General features: G+C 57.1%; 1 protein-coding gene across 1 annotated transcript; it reads left to right on the plus strand.

The window, feature by feature from the left end:
- Nucleotides 1-1,159: 1,159 nt before the first annotated feature.
- MCL1 (MCL1 apoptosis regulator, BCL2 family member) lies at nucleotides 1,160-6,037 on the plus strand. The gene is made up of 3 exons (XM_051641357.1): nucleotides 1,160-1,747; nucleotides 3,579-3,826; nucleotides 4,294-6,037. Exons 1-3 carry the CDS (start codon nucleotides 1,174-1,176, stop codon nucleotides 4,408-4,410), a joined length of 939 nt encoding a protein of 312 aa, XP_051497317.1. The 5' UTR covers nucleotides 1,160-1,173; the 3' UTR covers nucleotides 4,411-6,037.
- Nucleotides 6,038-9,964: the final 3,927 nt, after the last annotated feature.

Here is a 9,964-nt window from a genome sequence, read left to right on the forward strand (position 1 = left end):
GCCACAGCCCCCGTGGCTCAGAGCAGCAGATGTGAGGAGGTTTCGAGGAACTGAAGAGATGTTGGGCAATCCAACAATGGCTGGAGGAAATGGAGCAGTTCCTCATGGAAATTCAGCCAGGGTCAAGGGGGCTTTAACCAGACAGATTCAGGGAAGATGCCAAGAGATACAGAATAACAGAACCTGACACAATCACAGAATGGTTCAGGTGGGAAGGGACCTTTGAAGACCACCCAGCCCAACCTCCTGCAGTGAGCAGGGACCCCTTCAACTAGATCAGATTGCTCAGAGCCTTGTCCACACTGTGAATATTTCCAGGGATGGGGTGTCTACCATGTCTGTGAGCAACCTGGGACAGTGTCTCACCACACTCAACATAAGTAATTTCTTCCTTCTATCTAGTCTAAAGCTGCCTTTAGTTTAAAAACATCACTGCTTGTTCTATTGCTACAGACCCTGCTAAAAAGTCTCTCTGTCTTGTAGGCCCCCTTTGATTACTGAAAGGGCACAAGGACTGTTTGGAGCCTTCTCCAGGCTGAACAACCCCAATTCTCAGCCTGTCCTCACAGCAGAGCGGGTCCAGCCTTCTGATTTTTATGGCCTCCTCTGGGGTCACTCCCACAGGTGCTGTGCTGAAGACCCCAGAGCTGGGTGCAGTCCCGCAGGGAGGCCTCGCCAGAGCTCATCGCCCTTTCAGTGCATGTCAGTAAGAGTGGCCCTGGCTCCCCCCCAGCAGGCTTCAATCCTGCTGCCTGTGCATTCGAGGCCTTTCCAGGGGATGCTTTGCGTTGGAAAATCCAGAAACCTCAAGTGCCGAGGCAGGGAAGGGATAAGCGGAGCCGCGGAGGGCGGTGCAGGACGCCATGCCCTGCAGTGCCCGCGGGCTGCTGCACGGGGCAAGGAACGGCCAGGGGCCCCCAGCAGGGCCCGGTGAAGGGGAGGCGCGGTGCGCACCACGGAGACAGAGCCTCTTTCTCCCTTTTTCACCCTAAAAACCGCCCCCCCCCCCGGGCCGTTCCCCCAGAGGAAGGAGGCCGGAAGCGCGGCCGGGAGCGGAAGCGGAACCGGCGTGGCCTCGCCCCTCCCCCGCCGCGCCCCGCGCCAGCGTCACCCGCCCTATATAAGCAGCCGCGCAGACCCGCCCTCGCCTTCGCCAGCGCCGCCGGAGCCGCCATGTTCGCCGTGAAGCGAAACGCGCTCATCGGCTTCAACCTCTACTGCGGCGGCGGCCGCGCCCAGGCGCCCGCCTCGCCGGGTGGGGAGCCGGCCCCAGCGCCCCCCGGCGCGGCCGCCGCCGCTGAGGTACCGCGGGCCCTGGCGGGCCCGCTGGGGGCCCGGGCCGCCGCTCGGCCGGAAGGGCCCCGCGCTCCCCTGGGCTGCGGTGCGGGCCCCCGCGCCGCGCTGCCCCCCGCGGCCAGGCCGGGCGCGCTCTGGAGCCCCGAGGAGGAGCTGGACGGCTGCGAGCCCGAGGGCGAGCGCGGCCCGGCGGGGGACTCTCTACCCGGGACGCCGCCCGGGCCGCCGGAGCCGTCGGATGGTCTGCGGCAGGACTCGCTGGAGCTCATAAGCCGCTATCTGCGGGAGGCGGCGGGCGAGGCCGAGCCTGGAGCGAAGAAGCTTTTCTCGGGGCTGCTAGGCGGGCCTGGCCGGCCTGGCGGATCGGGTGATGCCGTGATGGAGAAGGCGCTGGAGACGCTGCGGAGGGTCGGCGACGGCGTCATGCAGAAACACCAGCTCGCCTTCCAGGGTGGGTGGCGGCCGGCTCCTTCCTGGCGGCGGGGGTGGGCGGGGAACGGGCCGTGTGTAGGGTGGGGGCACATCAGGCCCTGCGGTGGGACTGCTGGGGCGGGAGGCCTCGGGGGGGACAGGGACATTTTTCGTTGCCTTGGAAGTCAGTCCCGGGCCCGTCCCTCCCTAGTGTGGGGTTCGGGGGTGGGGTGGAGGTTTGAAGGCTTGCCTCTCGAAGAGATGGTCGCAGGAATGTGAGTCCCTGCCAGATCCTGTTCTCTCTGCTGTGTGTGTGGGCCCTCAAGGTGGGTGGGCTGCCTGTCCGGGCCCGGGAGAGGCCCAGGCTGGAGCAAGGCTTCTGCAGCACATTCGGCTTCCAGCAAGGGCAGTTAGGATGGGGAGGTGGGCACCTGAGTCCTCGTTTACCGGACGGGATGTGGCTCTGGTTTCGAGAGAGTTAAAACAGCTGAGAAGTGATTAAAGATGAAACTGAACTTTGCTCGATTTGGAGGTTGAAAAACCGCTGGTAACGTGTGCAGAGGAGATAATCTAGTTACAGATTAGCCCCAGTTCCTCCTTATGTCCTGCTTTGCTCAGCATGATCATATGCAAATAATCCCAAGTGTCCAAAGATTAGCTAGCTCAGGCATTTAAACTCCTCACACCCCTGGCTCAGATGGAATGTGGTTTCGAGGGTAGAAATTATCCTGGATTATGTGCTTGCGTTATAGTTATTTTAATGTATTTATCCCACTTCTGATGTGTCCTAGAATAGCCATAGAAACTTGAACCCCAGTGCCTGGGCTTGGATGAGCAGGTGTTCTCAGAGTGTGCTGGAAACAGACTGAAAGTAAGATCAACAATTTTGACCTGGCTTCATGTAACTTGGAAACAAGCTGTTTTGGGGTGAGCCCTTGGGGTGGTGGGGCTGAGCTCCCAGCCTCGGGGCTCGTGCTGGGACTGCTTTTGGCATGTCACACTGTCTGCTCCCAGGTCACCATGGTGCCTGGCACAGAAGGGTAGAGTTGGAATTTTCTCCTGAGATGGTGTGTGGTGAAAACCCTTTTGTTCTTGCAGGAGGATGTTCCAGGGTTTTGGTGGTTTTTTTATTTTTAGTGCAGAGGGCTTCAGCTTCTTCTTCTTGTGCTTAGTTGTGCTGATGTGAAAGCTTGTGGGCTCAGTTACCCTGGCCAGGTTCCTGGATGTGTTCATTGAACAATCCACGTTTGGGGGGAACATTCAGAGCTGTGAGGGCTTCTGTTGGTATCTGAGGCTTCTGCAGGGATGGTTAAATGAGTGTGTGCTGAAAGGAGCTGGCTTCAGGAAGGCTTCCTGTTGGTTTCAGCAACAACAAGCAATGTCTTTCAGTTTCATAAAGGCTGGTCTTGTTTGCTTATTCATGACGGGGCACTGTAGGTCAAACTGAGGAATTCTGTTGTTCCAGTAACTCAAAGCGTGTTAATGAAAGGGTAACACATCTGTCTGCCTGTAGGTGATTCCTGCGTTTCAGCTGGAGGGGCAGGGCTTGTGCCAGGCTGCAAACCAGCATCTCTGTGTGCTTCTCATGTGGGAGTGTGATGTGCACAGAGACTGCAGCTGTGCCTGAGAGGGGGGCAAAGAAACTAGAAATGGGTTATGAGCTGGTGTTTGTGTGGCGCAGGCAAGTGTGAGCAGCAGAATCTGCTGCAGAAGTAGGCAGGTACTTGTTCTCCATCACTGATGCTTGGCAGGAACTTCTACAGCTTTTTGGCCCTAGAATGTGGGGGTTGTGTTTTCTCACTAGTGGCCTTGTGGGCTGTTTGATGGCATATGTGTTCCTGCCTCTAAACCAGCATCTCTGTCTCTTCCAGGAATGCTTCGGAAGCTGGATATCCAGAAAGAGGAAGATCTGCAGTCAGTGTGTGAAGTGGCTGCCCATGTGTTCAGTGACGGAGTAACAAACTGGGGTCGGGTAGTGACGCTCATCTCGTTTGGAGCCTTTGTTGCGAAACACCTGAAGAGCATCAAGCAGGAGACGTGCATCAGCTCCCTGGCAGGGATCATCACGGACGCGCTCGTCTCATCCAAGCGCGAGTGGCTCATGAGCCAGGGAGGCTGGGTGAGTCACTGCCTGTCCCCAGCGTGGGGGGCTGTTGAGAACAATCCAGTCTTTTCCTTTTCTGGGACCTGCTCACTGACAATTGTGTGTCAGTGAAGTACAGAAATTACTCACTGTTCCAGTTAAAACCACAGTCAAAGCATCTAGCTGGAGTTTGGGTGCTTCAGGAGCTCCTTACAATTACAGTCTTGACCTAAAAATGTGCCCCTGCCCAGTGTGGAGTGGGCAGCATTCCCAAAGCTGAGTCAATCCTGAGTGCATGGAGCTTGCTTGAAGCTGGCCCACAACTGCTTTGATGCTGCCCCTGGGGACCAGCAGTGGCCCTGATGGCTCTGGGGAGACACACTCAGGGGATGTGCTGGGGAGGCTGCATCCTAGCCCACTCTGCCAGGAAGAAAGGCTTTCTGTGCCTTCCTGCCAAAGAAGGGTGGTTTGTGGGGAAAATGACTTTCCCTTCTTTCTCCTAGGAGGGCTTTGTTGACTTCTTTCGAGTTGAGGACCTAGAAGGCAGCATCAGAAACATCCTGGTGGCATTTGCAGGCGTGGCTGGACTGGGAGCAAGCTTGGCCTACATGATCCGGTGAGCCAGGTTTGCTGCAGAGGGACAGAACTCTGGGTGGACCAGCTCTGTTTGGGGCTGGGAGCTGATCACTTCCTCCTGTGAGTACTGATGCAGCTGGACTTGAGTGACCCAAGGAGAATATCTGGGCATGCCCTGAGCAATCCTTTTCTGAGAAGGAAGGTGTGATCCGGGCAGATTGGGGGTACCGATGAGGATTTATTGCTTTGGGAATAGAAAGTGGAAGAAATTATATTCTGCCTCCTTCAAGAGGATGATGACAGAAAGCTCGAGTGGACTGCTTCAGTTTGATCCTGGAGGGAACTGATCTGTGTTAGCAGCAAGCCAGTGGGCACCAGCAGCTCTTGTCTGGACTAAAGTCTCCTGGGCTTGGCACAGCAGCTATGTGTGGAGCAGATGATTCAGGGTTGTGGGCTTCTGGAAATAGCATCTTCTGCTGATGCCCTGCCTGAACTTGTGGCTTTTTTGTTGGAGCAGAAGCATGGGAGTGTTGGGTGAGCCTGTGCCTGCCTTTGGGGGTGCTGGCCAGAAAGGGGCTTCAGCCACTGTTAACTCTGCATGTGTCCACTGTCTGGAAGCAGCAGAGCTGAGCTGGCAGCCAAGGTGTGCAACCCTCTACCAGATCATGGGGCACTGGAGCCCTGCATGGCTCCTTCCCTCCTTCTCAGCAGGGCTTCAGCCAGGTCCCTGGGGAGGCAGAGGACCCTCAGGGGTGAGGTGGAGTGGCCACCTCTACCGACTGCAGTGTGGCCTTGTCGGCCTGTCTGGCTGATCTCAGCTACACTGATGTGACTCAACCACACTCAGGCAGTTTAAAAATAGGGAGTGTATTTGTAAGTATGTAAAACCCACATGAGGTGGGGAGGCTGTAGAGAACCTGTAAATATCTATAAATCTGTAGAATATGTACATTTTTACAGAGCTAAGAATACAAAAAAATTTTGAATGTGGTAGAACTGCTTATGGGTGCACTGTACTTCATTCCTTATGTGAAGTAGTAGCATTTTTGTGGCAAAGCCTTCTTCTGCCTTGACTCCAAGAGAGCCTTTCTCTGATGTACTTGAGCAAGATTGCCATGGGGTGCAACCAAGTGGCCTGGTGGACTCTCATTGTGTCCATGGCAATAGTTGATGTTTCTGTTCTTTTTAATCTTTTTGGTTATTCTAGCCCTTATAGCGGGTGGGGGGAGCTGTGGAAGTTGGTATTGGCTGCTTCCTTGTCTTCCCTTTGTTTGGATTCTCTAAGTCATGAGTTGAACAAAGCTGATGTTTGAATGTAAACATCCTGGAGCAGAATAAAACTCATTGGCTTGGATCTGCAGCTTGAGCAAGTCTGTTGGTGCCAGCCTTGGGCTTGATCTCTGGTCTCCACCTGGTAGCGTTGTTTCTCAGTGGGCATGCAGTACTTGTCCACCTCCTTCCATCTGATGGGATCAGTTGGTTCTTGGGGAGCTCTTCTTGGTGAGACCAGGTCCTGCACAGCCAGGAACATCCTCGTCCATGGTGCTCAACCTGCAGCCTGAGCAATGCCTGATGGAACCAAGTGGAGAGCTGAAAGATGGTGCTATTGCCAGGCCTGCTTGTCTGCTGAACAAGCACTTAGCTTTGTCAATAAATGTCTTTTGTTCTCAACCCTTTAGTACAAAACTTGCCATTTTCTGTAATAAGACGCTGAGGTGCTCAGAGTTCCTGCTATGCTTGTGGGGCCTGTTTGCATGGATGCTGTCTGTGGGGCACCCCACAGCCTCTTGCTCATTAGGAAGCCTCTGTGGGCTGTGGAAAAGTCCTGTGGGTGTCGTGTCACCCCTTGGAGCTTCTCAGGTTCCCTGTGTTGAGATGCTTTTCTCCTTACCTGTGTACGTGGGTGGGGAGAGGCTGTGAGGCACCTTTGCTGGGTTCCTTGCATGCTCAAAAAGAGCTTCTCCTGTAGTGTCCTGAGGCATGCTGTGGTTCTGGGTGCCTGCACTTGGTGGCTGGGGCTTGTCACCCTCTGTGTTGGCCCCAAGGAGAGGGGACCCTTCTTGGAGCCTGAGGATGGGCCTTGCTTAGGTTAGGGTTGGAAGGGACCTTAAAGATAATCTAGATCCAACCACCCTGCATGGGCAGGGACACATGCCACTAGACCAGGTTGCTCAGAGCCCCATCCAGCCTGCCCTTGAACACTTCCAGGGGCTTCCATGACCTCCCTGGGCAACCTGTTCCAGTGTCTCACCACTGTCATGGTAAAGAATTGCCTCCTAATAGCTAATCTACATCTCCCCTCTTCAAGTTTTAAACCATTGCCCCATGTCCTCTCACTACATGCCCATGCAAAAAGTCCTGCCTCAGCTTTCTTGTAGGCCCTTCAGGTATTGGAAAGCCCCTCTTTCCAGGGGGGAGGTTTGCTCTGTGTGGCTTTGGTCATCTGGCATTACTCTTGTTCCTCCTCTGCCTGGCCAGAGCAAGCTGGTGTTGAGGTTGCTGAGGAGGCCTCTCTAGGGGGATCTGCTCCCCTGGCCCACTCCCTGCCCCTCAGCCCCCCAGTTTTGATTCCTGTCGACGGGTGGTGGAGGAAGTGCCCGGCCTGCCAGGGTGGAGGGTGCAGCTGGTATGTGCAGACCTCACTGGGGCGTTGGTTTAGTGAACAGCTTCCTCCTGCCAGGTCCTGCTCTGCTGCTGGAGCCTTGGCTGGAAAATCCCTGTCCTCAGGGCAAAGCGCTTCCCTGCCCCAAAACCCTCTGGTGGCTCCAGCCTGCTGGGCTGTCAAGCCTTCCTGCAGAAGAGGTGAAGTGGGCTCCACACTCCATACTGTACTCTTGGAGACAGCACAACAATCTCTCTTAGTGTTGCCAACAACTGGGGTTGCTTAGGGAACTACCATGGTATGAGCACTTTGCAGATCAGCTGCATTCCACCCTGGAAATTTAATCAGTGCTGTCCTTAAAATGTGAATATAAGTTTAATTTCTAAGTCACCTCCAGCAATTGCTCCACACTCCTGTGACAGTTTCCTGCAAGGCTGGCACAGCCCTGGCTGCTGAAATGAAGCTGGTGGCTCAGTCCTGCTCTGCAGACATTTCAAAATGGCTTTTCATGTGGGCGTGTTTTTTAAAATGCTGTGTCTTTTCCTGCTATTTTGAGCCCCTTCGGTCCCCCGGGTGTGGCTGGACCCTCATGCAAAGCTGGGTCTTTGCCGTGGAAATATGCAAAGGTGCTGGGGGGGTGGGGGATGGGACTGCTGTTTCCTGGAAGCTGCAGTGCTCGGTGGGGCCTGGCTGGGTGCTGATAACCCGGGGGTTTCCTCTTCCTCTCCGGCGAGGGCTTTTCGCAGAAGCCGGCTGTGACTTCTCTGAACCTTTTGTGTAAATAAGAGGCGGGGGGGGGAGGGAGGCGGGGGAAGAAAGGGAATTAAAGCGGCCGCTGTGTCTGGTGGGGTGTGGGGATGTTGTAGTTCAGAGTGGTCAGTCGGGGTTGGAAGGGACCTCTGGAGGTCATCTAGTCCCTGCCAGATCAGGTTCACCTACACTAAATCCCACAGGAACACATCCAGATGGCTTTGGAATGTCTCCAAAGACTCCACAGCCTCCCTAGGCAGCCTGTCCCAGGGCTCTGTCACCCTCACAGGAAAGAAGCTTCTCCTGTTTAATTTGACCCTCCTGTGCTCCAGCTTGTGCCCATTGCCTGAGGTCCTGCCACTGGGCACTGCTGAGAGGGGACTGGATCCATCCTCCTGACACCCCCTGTAGATATTTATCTTAGGTGTGTCTTCAGCCCCTGGCCTGGCCCATGTGTGGTCCCTCCTCACCCTCAGCCCCGGAGGAGCACCGGGTGCTTTGCTGGCTGCCGGGGGGGCTGGGGAGGGACATCCTTCCCTCCCGCTGCACTGATGGAACTGGGCCAGGATCCGGGTCTGCTGCCTGGGGGGGGATGTGGATTGGGGGTGTGTGGCACATGCAAATACAGAAAATTCCTTGGGTGGGCAAAACCCCCCAATTTTTGCCTATTTCTGGCTCAGTGGTCCTAATCTTGTGTTGGGGACTTGGATAATATTTCATGTTATTTCACAGCAGAGGAGCCTGAGCTGCTTTTGCCCCAAGTGTGTCCCTTTACAGGGGGGTTCCAGGAGGTTGGGGGGCTGCTCAGTAGCTGCTGCCCTGTCTTCCTGGCACAGTGCTTCCCCTCGCAACCTGACTTCGGGGATGACACCACCTTTCCCCCCCCTTGCCCATCGGTGGGGCAGGGTGCTGCAGCCCCCTCCCACAACCAGGGTCCTGCGGGGGGGGCAGTGCAGAGCTGGGTCCATCAGGGGCCTCTGGGGGCGAGTCAGGGGAGCTAGGCAGGGACAGGAAATTCCCCAACCCTGGGGCAGGTCCTTGAAATGGAGAGGCTTTGGGGGAAGGGGGGATTCCCAGAGAGCAGCACCACCCCCTCAGAAACGGCCCCGGGGTTACCAAGGGGGCCACAGCTCAGTGCCAGCAGCTGCCCCCCGAAGCTCACTGGGATTGTTCCTGCAGGGGGGGAGGCCACAGGCATGTGGGCTAGTGACTCATTTTGGGCTGAGGTGACGTGTATTTGGTTGTCGGTTTCGCGGGGCGGGGGTGTCACTGCATCAGGCCCCCCCATATCCCAGGTCTCAGTGTGAGGGTGTGTGGCCGGGCCGTGGCTTGGGGGATCCCATCCCGCCCCCGGGAAGGGGTGCTGGGTTTGGGGTGCACCTTTGGCTTCGGGCCCGCGGAGCGAAGCTCTGCCCGGCAACAAGGGCCGGTAATAGCGTACGGGGAAGTCACGTGGCCGCTTCCAGGAACCGGCGCGTCCGGGGCGGCCCAACCCCCGCGCGGGGCGGGAACCGGGCAGCGCAGCCGGGGGGGCGGGGTATGGGGGGGGTGTGGGGTGCTGAGGGTGCATATAGGGCGGGGTCTGGCCAGGGATGCTAAGGGGACCCTGGTGGGGCAGCAGAGTGGATGAACGCAGCTGCCTCTGGCCTGCAGCCCGGTGCCACCCCCACCTCGCCCACCGGTTCATCACCACCTGGACCCCCTGAGTGTCCACGCCTGGCCGTGGAGTGCCCTGTGCCCCCACTCACCATGGATCCCTGGCCACAGGGTCTACTCTCTGCCCCATCCCGAAACCATCAGTTGCCCCCCATGTCCCCAGCCCTTTACCTGTCCATGGGGTACCCCATCCCCTTTCACCCCACCCTGTCCTCAGTGCAGCCCCTATGCCCCCCCAGTGCTCCCAAGCATGCTCAGGTGGGGTCTGCAGTTACATACAGGGTGTGTGAGGTGTGGGGGTTTCTGGGGCAAATGGGGGTGTCTGGGGTGAGTGGGGGTTTGGGCACTTGTACACATGTGTGTGCACTGCAGGTGGGGCTGGGCTGGTGTCTGTGCATGTGGAGCTGCCCCAGCTGGGGGTGGGGGATGGAGAGGGCTGCCCTGGGGCTGTGGCCATCAACCTGCCCAGGCAAGAGCCTGCAGTGACTCAGGCAGGAATGTGCTGCCAGGACAGGGTGTTCTGCAGCGCCCATGACCTTGCCCAGCACCCAGCACTCAGCCCCACACCTGGCAGGCTGCTAACAGTCCTG

The sequence above is a fragment of the Apus apus genome, chromosome 27 (genome assembly GCF_020740795.1).
Source record: "Apus apus isolate bApuApu2 chromosome 27, bApuApu2.pri.cur, whole genome shotgun sequence".
NCBI lineage: Eukaryota > Metazoa > Chordata > Aves > Apodiformes > Apodidae > Apus > Apus apus.

Coding starts and splice junctions, on each gene's coding strand:
- MCL1 (XM_051641357.1), top strand. CDS start 1,174: ATGTTCGCCGTGAAGCGAAACGCGCTCATCGGCTTCAACCTCTACTGC. Junction 1,748..3,578: donor ACACCAGCTCGCCTTCCAGG/GTGGGTGGCGGC, acceptor TGTCTCTTCCAG/GAATGCTTCGGAAGCTGGAT. Junction 3,827..4,293: donor TCATGAGCCAGGGAGGCTGG/GTGAGTCACTGC, acceptor TCTTTCTCCTAG/GAGGGCTTTGTTGACTTCTT.